The following is a 16,068-nucleotide window of genomic DNA, read 5'->3' as shown; positions in this document are numbered from 1 at the left end:
TCATTTTATTCTTTTGTTATTTCACCTTTGACTCTGAGAATGGCATGCCACAGAATGAAAAAGCACAGCGGAAAGAGCAATACAAGAATATGTATAATATTATATATAAATTTTAAACCAATGAGATTTGAGGGTTATTTTCTATCATAGCATAGTCTAGCTTGACCTGACAAATACAGTCTGATTCTACCTTACATGTGTGCAGTCAACTTACATAGATAGATATATGCCATAACAATAAAGAGAAAAGAAATTACACACTAGGCAAAAATATAGCCAAGGACAAGTCTTTCTGCAAACACAAATTCAGAACAGCTCAGTCATCACTGGATTGGAAAACTGGCCTCTCAGCAAACACAGGTATCTGTTTAGTAACTTATTCTATGGTCTTGGACGAAGTCTCTACCCTTTCTGGATACTCTTCTACAAGATTGCTTGTACATCATGCCACCTGGGTGATGAATATCACCTTATAGAATTACTGTGAAAAGTGAATGAGATGATATATATATATATATAAAGGTCTTACAAATGCTAGCACATTATATTCTTATTATTTTTACAGAGTTGGTAGTATCAGTACTATTTTAATGGACTGCTGATTTATAGCAGCCCAATTTACATAATTAAACACAAAATAATAAATTAAGTTCATACCATGTGCTCTTGATTGCAAGTGTTATTTCTGTTTGAGGAGGCCAGGTGTCTATTCTTTCTCTTCTATGAAAGCCATGTCACAGCCATTGTCCTATCTTCATCCTCTGCAATTTCTCATTCACATGAATTCAATGAAATTCCACCCTCGCTATTCACACCCACGGTGGGCCTATTTTTCCCAGGCCAAATTCATTTTTTTCATACCTTACCTAATTTACCAACCATCTCTATGGCAAACCCCGGGCCTCTTCCCCCACAATAGCTCCCAGAGTTCTCTATACTTGACAGATAAACTAGATCTATTAATTGCTGAGTTTTACAGAATAAGAAAACATGAAGAAATTTCTCTTAGGAACTCATGGGAACATGGAAAACCTAAATACCCACCAGACATTTGCTTTATGACAGAGCTGCTAAATATCAGGAAATACAGAACAGCATTTTAGGGGTGAAAAGGACCTTCACATTTAATCTAGTTAAATTTTTTATTTTGAGATGAAGATATTGAGGGCTGAAAGAGAAGATGACTTGCTCAGGGCCATTCAACTATATGGTAACACAACCACAAAGGAAACGCTTAAAAGGAATCATAGTTTTTTTTGTGCTATATCCAGTTGCCTTATTTTATCAAAGAAGATGAAGGAAAAAGTGTTCATTGGCTATGCAAGGCTGCTAATCAGTAATGTGCAGGAAAACTGCAACACACGTTTTAGTTGCTTAGATGTAAGCTGAAAGAAAAAAAAGGAAAATAGAGACGACTAGATGCACAGATGTCCATATATAGAACTTCACAACTCTGTTTAAAATCCATTTTCCACGAAAGCAGGTGGTAGAGATAAACTGAATGAACTTAAAATCAATTTACATTGCATATGCTAGATATTTATGATAAATAAACCCATTTGTAGAATGTGAAAAGCAAGTGAGACCTAGGTTGGCTAGGTTCTGACACTTCTCTGCAACTCACTGTCTACTCTCAGGCAAACCTTGGTTGATTAATAGTTTTCACATTCATTTCTTACAGTATCATTTTGTGATAGAAATTCTCTCCGCCTATTAAAAGTAAATGAATATTCTTCATTTCCACAGATACGTATTTGTTCTCATTTGGGAAATGATTATCTTTTATTTCCCCCTATTTCGAGTGAGATATATATAGTTCGAATGAGATGCATATAGCTTTCTAAAATAAGGAAACAGTAGTTCAAGAAGAAAATCATATAGTCCTGAAAATACAACAGGGGGTGTTAGGAATTTTGGTAAAGGAGATTGTGTGCCCACTAGGACAGGTGAGAATTCAACTCTAACCAATCATTTTCAAATGCAAATGACAACCCAGATATTTAAGATGTAAAGATGTTTAAGATTTGCATATGAAATTTCTCAATTGTTCAATGTTGACAGAAATAAATAAAATTTAACTCTGTCCATGTCTAATTATCTGTGCTATAGGCCGTGGTTACACAACTGACTACCAAATTACAAACAGTGACTTTTACCTCTTTGGAGTAATTACCCAAAGTAAAATTACAACTGGCCTTAATTTTTGATATTTAGCCCTAAAATTTTATTTTTCTATCAATCTAATTTTACTCTCAGTCACTAATACTGGTAACAAGAAATCACCAACTTAGAAAATGTAATCAAGTGGTTACAATTAATGTTCGTGATTGCATTATATGTTTAGCAAGGAGGTATTTCACAGCTCATGCATTACACATTGTCTTTTATATTACAAAGCTCTTCACCACTTAGCAGTGAACAGTAGATATGATGAAAATCAAAGTGGATGGTGCTGTAAGTCATACGAGTAAAGGCAGATTAGAAATCATGTTTGGAAACTATTCCAGTAAACTCAGTTATCTACATTGAAGCTTTCGTCTTATTATCAATGTCATTTATTATATTTCAGTATTCACAAATAAAGATACCATCTTATAGAGCTGATAGAGAAATGCTTACGGGCAAAACAATTAGGTTTGTGCAGGGTAGGGGAGAAGAACTAGAGAAAATGCTATTTTTAGTATTTCTTTGACATTATTCTGAGAGATGATGTATAACAAGGAGTAGTTAATTTGGGGGTGGATCAATTCGGAGACAAATGTGAAAAATTAAACATTTATGATGTGGTTTATATGTTAAACATGCAGCACTGTCAGTTTCTTGAATAACAGAGACACCATATATAAAAGTAAACAAGGGGACTTCCCTCGCAGTTGAGTGGTTAAGACTCCATGCTTTCACTGCAGGGGGTGCAGGTTTGATCCCTGGTCAGGGAACTAAAATCCCACATGCCGCAAGGCATGGCCAGGAGAAAAAAAAAAAGAACAAAATAATGCCATTTGCAACAACATGGATGCAACTAGACATTATCATACTAAGTGAAGTCAGAAAGAGAAAGACAAATACCCTATGATATCACTTATATATGGAATCTAAAATATGACACAAATGAACCAATCTATGAAACAGAAAGAGACTCACAGACATAGAGATCAGACTTGTGGCTGCCAAGGGGGAGGGGAGGAGGGAGAGGGATGCACTGGGAGTTTGGGGTTGGTAGATGCAAACTATTATATTTAGAATGGATAAACAAGGTCCTACTGTATAACACAGACAGGGAACTATATTCAAAATCCTGTGATAAACCATAATGGAAAAGAATTTAAAAAAACATATATATGCGTATAATTGAGTCACTTTGCTGTACAGCACAGATTGGCACAGCATTGGCATAACTATACTTCAATAAAAAAAATTTTTTTAAGTAAGCAAAAAAATAATATACTTAGTCATGCTTAACATATATGTCAATTCTCTAGTCCTTGGGCTTTTCTGATCTCTTTCTGCCCTGGATTAATAAAACTAACTGTTCTTGATTTCCTAAACGAGATAGACTTCAGGAGTGGCAAATGAGAATAGTGAACAGATTCTGCTCAGCCCCAGCATGTATACCCCAGAAATGCTTTTCCGGGCTATTACACCTGCAGTGTGCTGTGACCTTCATAATAACCTCCTTTTGAAGAAAAGAAAGTTAAGTGTAAAACAAAATTAAAAAAACCAAAGCATTATTTTCCGCACTGCTATTTGATGCCCTTTTCAGTCTCTGACATGCTCAAATTTGCATAGCTGCAATGCTGGATAGCATTATTTTCTGAAAATGCAAAAATAAGATGAAGGAATTATTTGACTGCATCAAATAGAGTGAAAGAAACATTCAGTGAGTCTGTGTACAGGGCACAATGTCTATAGAGTCAGTCTCCACCATCTCACATTTTCATGTTTTAAAAAATTATTTAATGGTTTACATTTATTTGGGGACAGCAGCTGAACAGGAGAGCTCTTTTAGTTGGATCAGTCACATTGATGAACATGTCTTCTAAATGTAGCAAAAGAAGAATTTCGATTGAATTAGGAAACACCATATACTTGGATAAAAATTAATGTTGTCTTGACCTGGTTGGTCTTGATAGACAGTCAAAATAAGATATTAGTCCTCAAAATTACTGTAAATAGTAGTCATGCAATCCTTTTATTATGTTTTCTTTCTGATGAGACTTCTCTGCAAGTAACACTATTATACAAATATACTGGATCCAACAGTTTCTTAGTTAAGGCCAGATTTGCCTGGTGATCCATAGGTTCACTTAGAAGTGAATAATAATATCTTATAAGCAATAAATATGTTTCTGAAAAAGTAAAATATTGTTGCTAAATTGTTTCTCACTTGATTTTATTGCCCCAGGTAAATATAATTGCTATTCCTATAAGTTAACATTTTGTTGATATATGTATATAGTTATCATATTAAATGCTATTACTTCATTGCACTGTCTCCATAAAAGTAGCTATTATCAAGTTTAGAAATAACATTTTTATTTTAATTGATTCATCTCTTTACCTCATGTGTTTGTGAAAGGCAGTGGGGTAAAAACTTGGGATCTGGGTAAATAACTCTATTGAATAGCCTTGAACAAATTACGTAGCTCCTCTAAACTTAAGTTGCTTCATCTGTAAAATGAAAAATATTACTTCTCTGAGAAGCTTGTGAGAAATAAAATGATGTCACGCATGTTTCACAGATGCTAGAAAGTCATAAAACCCACTGTCCCTTCCTAGCATACAACTGAGCTACACTTCCCAGACCCATTTTTATCTCCACAGGAACACACAGCTAGTTCTTGCCCACAGAATGTAAGCAGAAATGAAATTTGTCACCTTGAAAACAAACAACCTTCCTTAGACTTCCTATGACTCCTCTGTGCAGCCCCTCTCCACCTCTGAAGCCCCATTTCCTCACTAGGTACTGTCAGAGCAACCTTGGAATTTAAAATTCCAATGTGGGATTATTATTATTTTTTTTTTTTTGCTGTACGCGGGTCTCTCACTGCTGCGGCCTCTCCCACTGCGGAGCACAGGCTCCGGACGCGCAGACTCAGGGGCCATGGATCACAGGCCCAGCCGCTCTGCGGCACGTGGGATCTTCCCGGACCGGGGCACGAACCCATATCCCCTGCATCGGCAGGCGGACCCTCAACCACTGCGCCACCAGGGAAGCCCCAATGTGGGATTATTTTTTTAATAGTTAAACCTTTTTTTTTATTTCAAGTATAGTTGATTTACAATATTGTGCTAGTTTCTGCTGGACAGCAAAGTGATTTTGTTAGATATATATATTCTTTTTCATATTCTTTTCCATTATAGGTTATTACAAGATATTGAATATAGTTCCCTATGCTATACAGTAGGACCTTGTTGTTTATCTATTTTATATACAGTAATTTGTATCTGCTAATCCCAAACTCCTAGTTTATCCCTCCCCCACCTTTCACCTTGGTAACCATAAATTTGTTTTCTTTGTCTTCAAGTCTGTTTCTGTTTGTAAATAAGTTCATGTTATCATATTTTAGATTCCACATTTAAGTGATATCATAGGGTATTTGTATTTCTCTTTCTAACTTACTTCACTTAGTATAATTTCTAGGTCCATCCATGTTGCTGCGAATGACATTATTTCATTCTTTTTTTGTGGCTGAGTAATATTCCATTGTATATATGTACCACATCTTCTTTTCCATTCATCTGTTGATAGACATTTAGGTTGCTTCCATGTCTTGGCTACTGTAAATAGTGCTGCAGTGAACACTGGGGTGCATGTATCTTTTCGAATTAGAGTTTTCTCCAGATATATACCCAGAAATGGGATTGCTGGATCATATGGTAACTCTATTTTTAGTTTTTTAAGGAACCTCCATACTGTTTTCCATAATAGTTGTACCAATTTGCATTCCAATGTGGAAGTTTTAAATGTAGTACATGAATATTCCAGTATATATATATACTAATAACAAAACAGATTTTTAAAAAGGAGTGGGAATGTCATCCCTTTTAAGTTAAAAGCCTAAAGGAGTTTATCTTTGCATTTGACTTGCTTTGAAATTGTTGAAAACTTGATGAAGGGAAACATTCTAGGAAATCATTAATTTATAAAGAAAGTTACTCCTACATTGAGACATCTATAGTGTAACCTTGGTTACATCAAAGATTATAAATAAGTCCAAGGACTTTAAAGAAGCATCTAGTCAAATGCATTCTCTTTAGAAATAAGGAATTTTCATCCCAGAAAGGGCAAGTGACTTCTCCATGGCCATTCCTCGCCCAGCTCTTTATGTAATCCATTCATTTTCCTCTCCTGAAACCAAAGTTAATTTTTCTAAATTGAAGCTTAAAAATAAAATAAAAATCTATTACTGTGCAGTCTTTCACACTGATTTCATTTAATATATTAGGTTGCTTCAAGTAGTTTGAAAAGTTTATTATTGACTAAAATGGGCTCACAACTTACTGTGATTCCAAAGTAACCCAAGACTGTAGGACTGGGTTACAGTTGTTTATTTCTCTCCTATCATTTAGGTTTATTAATTTTTTTATTCCAATCTCTTCAATAAAACAATTACCATTAACTTATATATGTTTTCATTTCTCTTTTTATTCCCCCCACAATAGTTTATGTCAATGATGAGTATCTTTACCTGTGTTTGCCAAAGACATATAAGTTAAAACACAGCCTAGAAGATGGAGCTATTTTTTTCTTTTTAAAAAATTAATTTATTTAATTTATTTATTTTTGGCTGTGTTGGTCTTCATTGCTGCGCATGGGCTTTCTCTAGTTGCGGTGAGCGGAGGCTCCTCTTCATTGTGGTGCGCGGGCTTCTCATTGCAGTGGCTTCTCTTGTTGCAGAGCACGGGCTCTAGGTGCACGGGCTTCAGTAGTTGTGGTGCACAGGATTAGTTGCTCTGCGGCATGTGGGATCTTCCTGGACCAGGGCTTGAACCCGTGTCCCCTGCATTGACAGGTGGACTCTTAACCACTGTGCCACCAGGGAAGCCCTATTTTTTTTTTTCTATTTGGAGAATTATTTGACCCATATGTATACACTGATATAGGCAGAGAAGGTTGAACTTGAGCTTAGTATTAAGAAAAATGAGCACGAAGACGTGAAATAGGTTCAACTTATCCAAAAAACCTCAAGAAAATAAAGGATATGGTGTGAGAATAATGGGCAATATTTGAAGATATAGGGTAGATTACATATATTTTAGAAATTAAGCAACAAACATGGACTTCATCCACGGAGCTGGTGTTTCTAAAATTGTGGTCTGCATGCCACTGTTGAAAAGTCACATGAACTTAGTGATACAGAGTTCTTTTTTAAATTTTATTTTAGTATTTATGCATTTCTTGTAATAGAAATCAAGAAAATAAAACTTGCACATGGAATCGAAGCCAAAAAGGTGGGTTAAAGACAAAAAGGAAGTATATAATAGTTAATGTACATGGGAATGCCAAAAAACTATGAAACAATGACGTTTACATTTCTAAGGACGATATGGAAGATTTAATGGTTTTCTAGACTTATCATGGTGACCATTTTGAAATGTATAGAAATATGTTGTGTACCAGGAACTAACATAGTGTTGGAGGTCAATTAGACTTCAAAAACAAACAAACAAACTCATAGGAAAAAAAGATCAGATTTGTGGTTATTAGAAGCGGGGGTGGTGGGAGGGAGAACTGGATGAATGTAGCCAAAAGGTATAAACTTCCAGTTATAAGAAATAAATACTAGGCATGTAATGTACAACATGACAAATTAACACTGCTATATGTTATATTTATAAGTTAAGAGAGTAAATCCTAACCATCACAAGGAAAAAATTTTGTTTTCTATTTTTTTAATTTATTATGTATATGAGATTATTGATGTTCACTAAAGTTATGATGGTAATCATTTCATGATCTATTTACATCAAATCATTATGCTGTATACCTTAAACTTATACAGTTCTGTATGTCAATTATATCTCAATAAAACTGGAAGAAAAAAGATTTAACGTTTTTCTAGTGTAGGAAGTACATGATCTATTTCTTTTTGATTCATAATAATGGCAATGGTGTCCCAAGAAGGTAGGTTCTCCTAAGAAACTCATTTGCCCATTTTTCTAACCCACATCTCAGGATGAGAACATCAGGAACAAAGCTCTGCTTGATACCAAAAATCATGTAGATAATTTGGTGAAATGTCCATGGCAATATGACTAGAAAGAACAGGTCTTCTCCTTGAGAGAAAACAATGAGTAATGGAAAAATATATAGAATTCTGCATTTCTTATTTAATTGAGGGAAATTTTATGGTTTTATCAATATAATTGTCACAAGCAATCCATTTTATAATTACCTACTAATCAACAACTCTAAGCAAATCACCAGGCTAATAGCATCACGGATACAAAGATGATTAAAAGAAGGCTTCCACTGGGAAGTCTATGACTAACTGGAATGAGAGGGCAGAAAAGAGGGAATAAAACAACTGATAAAAAAATATAAGGTGGAAATTCTGTTTTCATAAAGTAGGTGAAAATGCCCCGGGGGAGTCTGATGATGATGATGATGATGGTGCCTTCCATTTACTGAGTCCTTTCTATGTGTTAGGCACAATTTTAAGCATTTTCAGTGGATTATTTTACTTAATCCTGAGAGTAACCCTGTAACATTGGTGATATTGAGCTTAGATATATTCAGTAATGTATACAAATCAGTGTTCAAACCTGAGCTGTCTGGCTCCAAGAGTGCGCATTCTGGCATTAAGGTCTGAAAGGTTTCAATGAAGAGAAGCTGTTTTTTTATGTTTTAAAGTCATAAAGAAGGTAGGGCTGAGTTGATAAGCCATTCAAAAAAGAAAGGAGACTGAAATTCAATGTGTGTATAGGATTAGCTATTTATATTCATAAAAATATTAACAAAGTAGTTCTGTCACAAGCTGAGAAATTATAGAAAACCAAGCTGGAAGGTTCCTGAGATCAGGGGCTTACATATTAGGAACAATAGCTTGTGCTGAATTGAATCTCCTGAATTCTTGGGACATGAGGAAAGCCGTGGTTCAGGAAGACTTACTGGGACACAGTGCGAATAAAAATAGTGCAGTGGTTAAAAGCATGAGTCTGAAAGCAAACCACCTGAATTCATGTCCCAGCTGCCAAATCTGATCCCTGCAAGTAAATGAACCCCTAGAAGTCTGTTTCCTTAACCGCAGTGATACCTTCAGTGTTAATGACATTAAATATGACTATGGTAATGAGAATTAAAGTAGGTCATGTATATAAAGTGTTTGCTATGGTACATGTAGTTAGTGCTCAGTAAGTGCTAGCTTTTATGATTAATGTATAAAGGATAGACTGTAGAAAAGAGAGACTGACAGCAGGGATGTAGTTTAATAGGCTCCCAGCAGAGTCCAGATGAGAACAGACACGATCGTGAACTAGGACAGTGGCAATGGCAACTGAAAAGAGGACAGTTACGCAAGATATTTCAGAGGTATACGTGTCTTCATGATTCATTAGATGTGGGAGGCAGACATGTGACTCTGAGTGTTCACGCCTGGCTCACTGGGACAATGACGGTGCTATTACCACATACAGAGCAATCAGGAAGAGGTGATGGTTTGAAGAGAAATCATGGATCCAGAATCTATCTTGATGTATTGACCAAGAATTAAAGGTATTCTTCAAGTCTTATCAATCTACCACCGAGGAATATTTTTCTCAGGAGTGACACACATATAAATGGTGATAAAGATGATTCAGGTGGTGTATACAGAATTATCACATAGCCTCGAATTATGTGTAAGAAAATTCCTTCCTGCTTCTTCTACCCTTCTGTTTAAATCAAGGAAGTGTTTTACTTTGGTGCTAGTTACCCTCTTCCTTTTCTCTACTATCTCTTTCTTTCTTTTTCCACATACTCAGAGCCCAGGGAACACCAATATGTGCACTTAAAATTTAAGAACATTTGTTCACTTTTCATTATATTCTTATACCAATTTCTATTTACGTCAAATGCTTCTCATTTTCCAATTATGGTCCTAATGTGAATTTTCCTTTAAAAAAATCATTTTACTAATAACAAGGAATCAATTTAAAGAACAAATATACTAAGGAACCCACAGTACAGTCACCACTTAGATATAACAAAATCATGAAAGGTGGACTTGAATGAGTGAAGGTTAGCAATCTCCGCAGTAAACTAGGCCTAATTTTAGGCACTATTCTCTCCTAGTTTTGACAGAGGCTTCTCAAAGGGAGATACATTTACTATAAGTCTAAGAGAAAACCACATTGTTGTAATGGTCAAGATTCAAAAAGGCTATAATTTTGATCTTCTGATAACTTCCCAAGAAAGTTGTTAATATAACTTCCTTGTAGATATTAACTAGTTATGGAGCCATGCTTTGAAGATAAGAATGGCATCAGAAATAAAACAAAGATCACACAGAAACTTCCAATCATTACAAAATCAACTCTCACAATAATCAGGCTGCCTGTCGGCATTGGTGTTAACTTTCAACTCAGCCCTTTCTCTTCCCAGAGGCAACTGGAATGATACCACACACAAAAAACAAACCAGCGAGAGCAGGGAGTGTACAAGAAGACCAAGGTGGAGGCTAACCCCCATATTAAAATTCACAAGGAGTTGATACAATCAATTAAATGATGCTACTCAATATCAAATCTGATATCAATACGGTTTTGCTTTGATTTCTCTAGGAAGAGTGATAGCCTTGTGATACCTTGATAAATTTTCTTGCCATGCTTTAAGTAAATAGAGTATTTTCTTTTGGATGTATCTCTTATTAGACAGTAAATACTCTAGATTATTCTCAGTATGAGACTTTGGGAAGGGGATGATGTCAAAACCTATGATATAAAGCCAACACTTCCCTCACCACTGTTTGGTTTTAACGCCACTCCGGGCTTAAATGACTGAACAAAAGATCTGCTAGTCATAAATTTGTGGGTTTTGTTTTAGGGTGCTGTAATAACTATACAGATATGAATATACAACAGAACTTAATGCCCAATTTCTTATTCTGGAAGCATACAGACTTAGAGGTTATTTTTACATGTGCTGTCTCACAGATGGAAGACCTGTTCTAAGGCAGTCCTGAATCTGTTTTGGGGACCAAAATAAAGACTGTTCTAGTACTTGATGGTCAGTATTTCCAATGAATAAGCGAACATAAGGCCACATTTTAAAAATAAACTAGAGCATTTCTTTGATTTTATTTCAGATTCTTTTTGCAACGTAAGAATTTTTTTTTTTTGAAGAAATCTGCAAATGCCAAAAACAATGTTAGGTTTTTGATTTAGAGGATGATGCTTATGAAGGTAGAATCTTAAATTTCCATTTCTGTCTAGGTCTGTAATTTGTTTCTCCTTGTACAACAGACCAAGGCCTTTTTCTAAATTAGTCAACACAAAAATATGTCCTATTAATTTCAGGAGGAAGACAATCAGGTATGCATGAATAAATCAATAGAAAACAGCTTAATTCATGGTAACAAATACAAAAAGTATGTCTTAATATGGTAAGCTATGAACACAATGTTTATATTTGAAATTAGGACATTTAAATTCACGTAACTTTAAAAAGGTGCAGCTGGAATAATCTATATAGAATATGCACTCAGGGGCTCCCCTGGTGGCGCAGTGGTTGAGAATCTGCCTGCCAATGCAGGGGACACGGGTTCGAGCCCTGGCCTGGGAAGATCCCACATGCCTCTGAGCAACTAGGCCTGTGAGCCACAATTACTGAGCCTGCGCATCTGGAGCCTGTGCTCCGCAACAAGAGAGGCCGCGACAGTGAGAGGCCTGCGCACCGCAATGAGGAGCGGCCCCCGCTTGCCACAACTAGAGAAAGCCCTCGCACAGAAACGAAGACCCAACACAGCCAAAAATAAATTAATTAATTTTTTAAAAAATTAAAAAAAAATACGCACTCAGCATTGCAGAGGGTTTGTATTAACCTATAGCCACCCATGAGACAGATCTGGTCTGGAAATATGTTTGACTTACCCCACATGGTTTTTTAAATCACCTTCAATTAATACCATTAAAAATTATGATATTTGATATAAAAATACTATAGATTTTTAGTTTCTCTTGAAAAAAACTGAAGTCCTGACACATTAGGTCCCATGCATACTTGATATTTATAACTAATACTATTAGGCACTACTACTTATTGAATGCTAAGTGTTAGGTATCATTCTAAGCATTTTACCTTTTTCTTTTTTTAAATACATACAGTATGACTGTGAGGCAGATCTTTTGTCCACATTGGTTATCTGTGAGAGGTGGTCCCCTGAGAAATTCAGTAATTTCTTAAAATATGTAGCTGGTAAATGATGGAGTTGGGATTTGAACACAGGCCTGACACCAAAACCCAGTCCCTTATCCACTGATGAAGCCAGTTCAAAATATTTAATTACTGAACATGGAATTAGTCATATCCACTCTGGTCACTTTTCTGCATTTTTGAGAAGTTAATCTTCTCCATGTGATACTTTAAATATGAAATATATTTCTTAAAAGAAACATTATGCCTATTAAGTATTTTCTTCTTTTTAATAACTGTTACTTATTTTTCATAAGGGAATTAAGCAAATAATTTGCTTATCCAATTTGAATCTAATTTGCTTTAAATTGATAAAATCCATTTATGTATTACACTAGAATACCAATTATCATTTTCTCTAGTAAATGAAAACACTTCATTTAATTTTCTGAATATCATTTCTAGACAAGTGTTGAGAGCTTCTAAATCATATACACCAGAATTCAAACTCTGGAAGGGTCACTCAAAATTATTTTCAAGTGCGTCTTACCAGAAGTTGTCTTCACTACTTCAGTGGTATTTCTCAGTCCAACAAATGAAAATTGATAAAGCCTCCAAGATCTTGTGTCCCCCACTTCAACAGAACTACGCTTCCATTGATAGACAATTTCTTCACGTGGATAGCCATCTGCCATGAGATAAGAAAGCACACATTTTAAATGATTAAAAATGAACATATGTGGCAACCACCTTCTATGAACAAGACACTGAGGGAGATACCAAGAGAGATAGTCTTGACTTCGATGAGGATCTTGGACTAAAGAGCATTACCATACGGAAGATCAATACAATTTCCCATATCCTAATGGGAAATTAGATTTAAAAACCATGAGGTCAAAATTACCCATGAAAAGCACTTAAATTGCATAGAAGGTATACTATACATGGTTTTGTATATACTATACACATACTTTACATTGTCTGGGGTAAGATATAAAAAGTAGCCAGTATATAGTACATATGCAAGATATTGTTTATGGTGAAACCGAGTCAACAGGGCAAGATTTTGAGAGTCATGCAGAAAACAGAAAATAATGGAAGAAGAGCAGACTCAAATCCCTCCCCAGGGCATGTCCTTGGAATAGAAGATGATTGGGAAAAATTACCTCAACTATTTACATTATTCTCTCTCTCAATTTGTTGAGGCTTCATTTTAATATACACAGAAATCTGCAACTAAAAGCAGTAAGTAGAAATGCCGAGGAGAAGATACCAATGAGGACTATGTAGATTCCTTACAGCTCAGTTATGTTCAGCCAAAACAACAGAAAGCATTCATGAAAGAAATATTACCCTGATAATATAATGATTATCAGTACCTTTTCCTAGCCATAATATCCCAGAAAGCTTTCTCAATTTTTCTTCTAAATTATTCATTTACTTATGGGGATGATGATCATACTTATTTCATGGAATTGATGGTCAATATATATTTGCTGAATGCATAAACATAATTTTATAAGTAAGCTGCAGAATAAACTCAAGTAAGATAGATAGATAAATGATAAAACTAGAAATCTTCTCAATTGTTTATCTTCTAATAATGCTGTGGAAAGGTAATTTTGATTATGGAGGCTGATTGACTTCTTGGAATAAAATCCCTTGTTTCCTTTTTTTCCTTTCTTTTGGTCCAACTCTTTGTCCACTATATTTTATTAATAAGAAGAAAGAAAAAAGAAAGCCGAATCCCCAGATTGCTATTGAGTGGTGGTAGCACGCTGGTAGGGCTGGATGTGGTGAAAACTGAGAATACGAATGATAATATTAAGGAACTTCCTATGGAGAACATGTTGGTGATTGAACTGTTTTAATAGCAATAAGTAATATTAAGTTGATTTGGGGTTCAGAAGACAATTGTCAATCAGGAATCTGATGGCATAGAAATCACTATTTCTTAAGGTTTAGCTGACTCAGTAGAGGAGCAGTCCCAGTTGGAAAATTAAAAGAAAAGAAATCCAATCTCCTAAACCTTAGGTAAGCTTTCACTAAAAAATATTCTATTCTTGGATGAAGTAGAACATATGAAGTAAGATTTATAATGGAAATTTTTCTCAATATATATAATATACAGTGAAGTTTTCCTTCGGTTCTCTCTGGAAATGATGTTTATTGAAAACAGGTGATTGGTTTTCTCATCTTTTTTCTTTCTTTCTTTTTTTTTTTTGAAAGTATTGTTATTATGATTTAGTTGGTTCTTAGGAGTCTCCATCACTCCCTGGCTGGGAGATTATATTAAAAACTTAAAACTCATAGCCAGTTTTTCATTCTACCCAATATGCACAATTGACAGTCCAAAAATAAGAAGGAGATGAGCAATCTAACACAAATGCAGAACAAAGAGTGAGGCAAACGTAGGGGAAACTGAGGCTTCTTTTCGATTCAGACAGAAAATATCTGCGAAGGTTACTAAAGTTTAATTTGTATTACAATCATCATGCTCTTCTTGCTATAGTCTATTATCTGATGATAATAATAATTAATAAAATAATAGAGCTTTTGATTAAATCTTATTATGTGTGAGGTAGTGTACCAACCATTTTACATATATCAACAAAACAATATTGAGGTGAGGCAGGTCTTATAATTTCTATTGGGCACCTGTGTCATGAACTCATTGAGAGATTTAGTAATTTGCTCAAGTCTTTAGTGATGGAGTTGGGAGTTGAATTGGACCCACATGACACCAAAAATCAGCCTTTTGCTCACTGGTAGATAACTAGTTTTAGGTATTACTAGAACTCCAGGTGGAAGAGGTAATTTTCAATTTTGTTATCTTTATAGATATATCAAAACTGGAATGAACAAACAACATTGTTGGATCTCTGTGTGTCCTGATATGTAAAGGGAGAAAACAACTAGCAAATGTACTGCTACTCTCTTCTGGACCCGCGGAGGGAGTGGAGATGTATAATGCACATTTACCTCTTTCTACTGAGGCCAGGACAAGCTTTACAGTCCTTCTCAACAAAGGGCTCCAGGAAACAACTGCCAGTTTATTAAAAGTTTATGCCTCAATGAAATCTATTCGTAATTCCTGATAAAATAGATCCTTTTTTATGACGAAAGAGATTGTCAAAATCTTCAAAGTCAACAACACTGCTTAATGCAATTTTGCATTGTTTAAGTCTCCCAATTAACTGATACTGCAATCAGAAAGACTAAGTGGTGAGAGGGGATGCAGAATATAGAATGAGTATTACTTACAACTGGAGAATTCCAAGGGGCAGGAGTGTTCATCCATTGGAAAATTGTGCAACTGTAATTGGCACTCAGCATCAATTGTCAACCTAAACAGGAAGATATGAAACATGAATAGAAAGATTTTAGACTGTTTTAAAAAATGTACATTAGCACAATTTCTAGTGACCATTTGTTTTTATTCCTGGAGAGTATGTCACACATTCTTATTGATAACAAAAGGTGATCCTCACTGAAGAAATTCACCAAGTCCAGGAGAAAATTGTTTAAGACTTAATGTAGTCCATTTACTTTCAAAGACTAAACAATAGGATCTCGTTGACCTGCAACTCCATTTACTCAATATTTATCATCCCATAATTTTTTTGGCAAATTAATCGCACACATGAGATTGCTCAGTGAATGCACTTAACTTACTGAATAGAACTGTTTTAAGAACTTAAACTCATTCACTGTTTGCATGTAAATGAATGCAGATA

The 16,068-nt window shown here is 35.1% G+C and overlaps 1 protein-coding gene across 2 annotated transcripts in view; it reads right to left on the bottom strand.

Annotated features, from left to right (window-relative positions):
• GABRG2 (gamma-aminobutyric acid type A receptor subunit gamma2) overlaps positions 1-16,068 on the bottom strand; it is a 209,584-nt gene that overhangs the window by 68,833 nt on the left and 124,683 nt on the right. For both annotated transcript variants that reach the window (XM_079916850.1, XM_079916851.1), the window contains 2 exons: positions 15,596-15,678; positions 12,882-13,019 (listed from right to left, as the gene is read on the bottom strand). In XM_079916850.1, the coding sequence (XP_079772976.1) occupies positions 12,882-13,019; positions 15,596-15,678 (221 nt within the window). The remainder of the gene's footprint in view (positions 1-12,881; positions 13,020-15,595; positions 15,679-16,068) is intronic.

Source organism: Stenella coeruleoalba (assembly GCF_951394435.1).
Source record: "Stenella coeruleoalba genome assembly, chromosome: 3".
Taxonomy (NCBI): Eukaryota; Metazoa; Chordata; class Mammalia; order Artiodactyla; family Delphinidae; genus Stenella; species Stenella coeruleoalba.
This window is presented reverse-complemented; position numbering and strand designations above follow the sequence as displayed.